Consider the following 4,242-nt stretch of genomic DNA (forward strand, 5'->3'; position numbering starts at 1 on the left):
AATCTTTTCGATGCCCATCTTCCTTTTGAAGTAATTGGTGCTTCCAGGAACAGATGTGTCTCATTGCTATTAAAAGTCCTAAGTTCTTAAAACATTTTAAATACCATATTCTGAAGGTCTCTGAAAGATTTGAAAAGTACCTACCTAACTGAAATAGATCTGTATATGTCTAGAAAATCTAACTAACATGACTACAAGCTTGACTATTATAGATGATTATCTATTAACCTATATTTCTTAATTATACATTTTTTAATGAGCTGGACAAACTCAATACCTTAATTAAAATACCATATATATATATATATATATAAATTGACCTTAAATTTGTGTCAATAAACCAAGATCCATACCAATGCAAATCTCTATAACACATCCCCCATTAAATGTAAAGAAACATTTACAAACAATATAGGACCTCCCACACCAGTAGACCTTAAGCCAAATCAGACACTTGCTGGAAACTGTCACAAATTTTTTGCCACCATTACTCTAGCAAGCTTTGCATACAGTATACATTGTAGGTCAAAGGTTTTGTGTCTGGGTTTGTATCTACATTCTGCTACTCTTAAGAGTGCTTTCCTGCACCAAAGAGACTAGACCATGGAGAAGTTGAGCTGGTGCCTACATGTTTAACAAGCTGTGAATGTTCTTGGAAGTAGTTGGGCCCCGTTGTCATTTTGTATAGTCATTTTGACTTTACATCAGCCTGAGTTGTTAAGGGATTTCCATGGGATTCCACTCGCCAACAATTCAATTGAATGCAACCTAGACCCCTCCTTGGAAGCCTTGCCTAGTTCCAAGAAATGGTCAGTTGAGACTCTGTATCCCCAATACTAGGAGTCCTCATTAGGATCACCTTCATAGATTCCAGGAAGCTTCCACTGCACTAGGTTTCTATACCATGTCCCAAATGCCCATATCCATCCATCCTTTTTTTTCCAGCCCCCATTTCCAGCTCTTGCTCAATATCCTCTACAGCATGAGTTATCGCCTGTGTTTTTAATCTACCAGTTGTGATTTAATGATTTAAATTATTTTCTTGGTCACTTTCATTTAACTTCCTGCAACTTTTGATGATGAAACCTCAAGCCAGGGAAGAGAATGTGATCATGCTCTCAGAGGCTCCGATGCCTGGGTAGATGAATTCCACGCCAAGGGGATATATCTTAATATTCTTCCCACTCCCAAACAACTACAAGTTTCCAGCTGTAGCTGCTCACCACTATAACCAGGCCAGGGCTACAGTTGCACAATGTCTCACTACTGGTGGTCTCTCTACTTTTATATCAGGAGTCCTCCCCTGATGAATTTATTTTGCACAGCAGACTCTTAGTACCTCGAACAACTCCTACAAGTTGCTTCAGGTGTGAACTTCTTCTTATGAAAATTTTATAATTTGTGTCAGGGTTGGGCAAGAATATCCTCAACAGGCAGAAAAAATATAGTCTTAAGAAACCAGCATTGTGGATGGCCTTAAAAATAATATGTACATTTTATTAATGAACAAGTTCTACAAAGAAAACTAGTATAATTTCAGCATATGTGTAATAACCCTTTGCTGCTTTAAAAAGAAAACTTTATTCTACACTGGACACAGGGGCACATCTCTCTCCCATGCAAGAATCTTAAGCAGGAAGATCAGGAGTTTAAGCCCAGCCTGTGACAGGAGAGAGAGAATTTCATATACAAAGAAAGAGATAGAAGTGGGCATGGAGACAGACAGACAGACAGACAGACATAGACTTATTCTGGGTTACATATGGGTGGCCTTTACAGAGTGTTGATCCCAGCTTTAACTAGCCTGTCCTCTTGGGGAACAATTTCCTCCCAGTCCAGGATTCTGATCATGCCACCTAAAGAGGCGTCAGACTGTCCTCCACGCGGCAGGCGCTGGGTCACTGCCATGTCCTTTCCTTCTGTCTTCATGCTCTTTGTTCTTCTCAGAAACCCAGGTCACACCAACAGCAATAACAGATACACTTGCTGCTTCAGATTCTAACTCAGCAAATCCACAAGCTCTCCAAAGACAAAGTGGGTTATGCAAGAGTTGGGGTTCTGACTCTCCCTCCTGGGTGTGTAGCTAGCTTAGCACACTTCCCAGGCATCATGCTTCTTTACTCTCCAACCATCCCTTCCTCCAGCACAGGATGGAGGGAAGCACTGCTTCCTCCCTTCTGACCCATCTAGGTGAATGGAAAGCCACACACTCTTCCTCACTCCTACACACTCCACTGTTTCAGAAATACAAGCACAAATCCTTCTACAAACATCAGTAAGCCTGGAAAGTGTACTTGACTGTCTACAAGTATCCTGATACCTACAGGTCAGCATAGTGAGTTTCAGAACAGACTCCTAAGCTACAGAAAAAAACCTGTCTCAAAAAAGCAAAATAATAAATTATTTGATTAAAAAATAAAGAATTAATAATATTAATAAATAGTCTGTGATTATAAGAAAAGCTCACAGAAACTTGAAAATTGGGTGAACGGCGGAGTCTAGCATGTTGAGAAACAAGCTGGGAACTCTGACTGTTGTAGCATTAGAGGAAATTGCTATTTTGCTCAATGCTTTTAGTTACAAAGAAAAAAGAAATAACACATAATTATATATTTCTGCATTTTCAATATAGAAGTATACTTTCTCATTTAAGAAAAGAAGTAGAAATATTGGAGGAATAAAGGCAGAACAAGGGTAAGGAAGAATAGAGCTCTGTTAAAACCTTGTTCAAATGTAAGATTTGAAATTCCATTAATAGTCTAATGTAGCACATTGGTGAAAAATTGACAAGCATCCATAAAGTCCTAGGTTCCCTCCCTAGTGCCATAAACTTCCTTATTTGTGCAAGAAGAAAAAAAACAACTAGACCTTAAAGCCCAGTTGCAACCTTGTGTCTTCTTATTCAAACACAGATCTTCCCATGTGAATACTGCTCACTGAACAAACACACACCTGCAGCTCATGACACTGCTCCTCTGTTAAGAGAATACTCTGCTGACAAAGGTTTTCCTCAGAGCAACTTGGACATCCTTATTTCTCAAGCTATAGATCAGAGGGTTCAGCATTGGTACTACAATGGTATAGAACAAGGAAGACACTTTTCCTTGGTCAAGGGGTAATATGGAAGGTGGTTTGAGGTACGCGAAAGCCCCAGAACCAAAGAAAAGACAAACTACAATTATATGGGAGCTGCAGGTTCCGAAGGCCTTGGACCTGCCCTCTGTGGAATGCATGTGAAGGATGCTAGAGAGGATGAGGGCATAAGAAATGAAGATGGTGACAATGGGCACGCCAATACCAAAGGCCACCACAATGAAGACTACCAACTCATTTGTGAAGGTGCTGTTGCAGGACAGCTCCAGAAGGGGAAGGATATCACACATGAAGTGATTGACAAGATTGTCAGCACAGAAGGTCAAATTCAATATGTTTCCTGTATGGGCCATACCTCCAGAAAAGCCCATCGCATACACACCCAGTAAAAGGAGGACATACATCTGGGGAGACATGGTGACTGTATACATCAGGGGGTTGCAGATGGCAACATAACGGTCATATGCCATGGCTGACAGAATGAAAGACTCAGAGAAAACAAAGAAACAGAAGAAAAACAGCTGTGACATACACCCCGAGTATGAGATGGTGTTCTTCTTTGAGATAAAACTCACCAGCATTTTGGGGATGATGGTGGAGGAGTAACAGGAATCTATTAAGGAAAGATTGAAGAGAAAGAAGTACATGGGGGTGTGCAAGTGAGGATTCAGCCCTATCAGGGAGATCAAGCCCAGGTTCCCCACCATGGTGACCATGTAGAAAGCCAGGAACAGGAAGAGGAGGGGCATGAGGAGTCCTGGGTGATCTGTCAGGCCTGCAAGGATGAACTCTGTCACAGAGGAATTCTTGGCAGCCATTCTTCTCAGGAGCAAGGCCTGCATGACAAAGAGAAAAAGGAACATCGTCACCATCCTCACAAAGCGAAGTACCCTTCATGAAAATGGAATCTAAAGAAGCAAACTCTGGTAAGAAGGTTTAAGCTCTTTAAAGTGGGTAGTCGTGAACTACCAAGTAAGTGACTCTAACTTCCAGAGCAGAGTAAAGGGCTCCACTTATCCTCCAGGATGAGTGCAGGCACTGGGGATATTGTTTAGACTCATAAGTCAGGCCTTTAACAATGCTCTCTTGTCTCCAGCCTCTACACCAGTCACTGAAACCTGGACCTCAACCCTGCAATGAATCCTATCA

At 41.2% G+C, this 4,242-nt stretch overlaps 1 protein-coding gene across 1 annotated transcript; it reads right to left on the minus strand.

The window, feature by feature from the left end:
- Positions 1-2,978: 2,978 nt before the first annotated feature.
- On the minus strand, positions 2,979-3,911 carry LOC142847207 (olfactory receptor 8B12-like). Its single transcript, XM_075967934.1, has one exon. The coding sequence runs from the start codon at positions 3,909-3,911 to the stop codon at positions 2,979-2,981; it is 933 nt and encodes a 310-aa protein (XP_075824049.1).
- Between the last annotated feature and the right edge of the window lie 331 nt (positions 3,912-4,242).

The sequence above is a fragment of the Microtus pennsylvanicus genome, chromosome 3 (assembly GCF_037038515.1).
Source record: "Microtus pennsylvanicus isolate mMicPen1 chromosome 3, mMicPen1.hap1, whole genome shotgun sequence".
Classification (NCBI taxonomy): Eukaryota; Metazoa; Chordata; class Mammalia; order Rodentia; family Cricetidae; genus Microtus; species Microtus pennsylvanicus.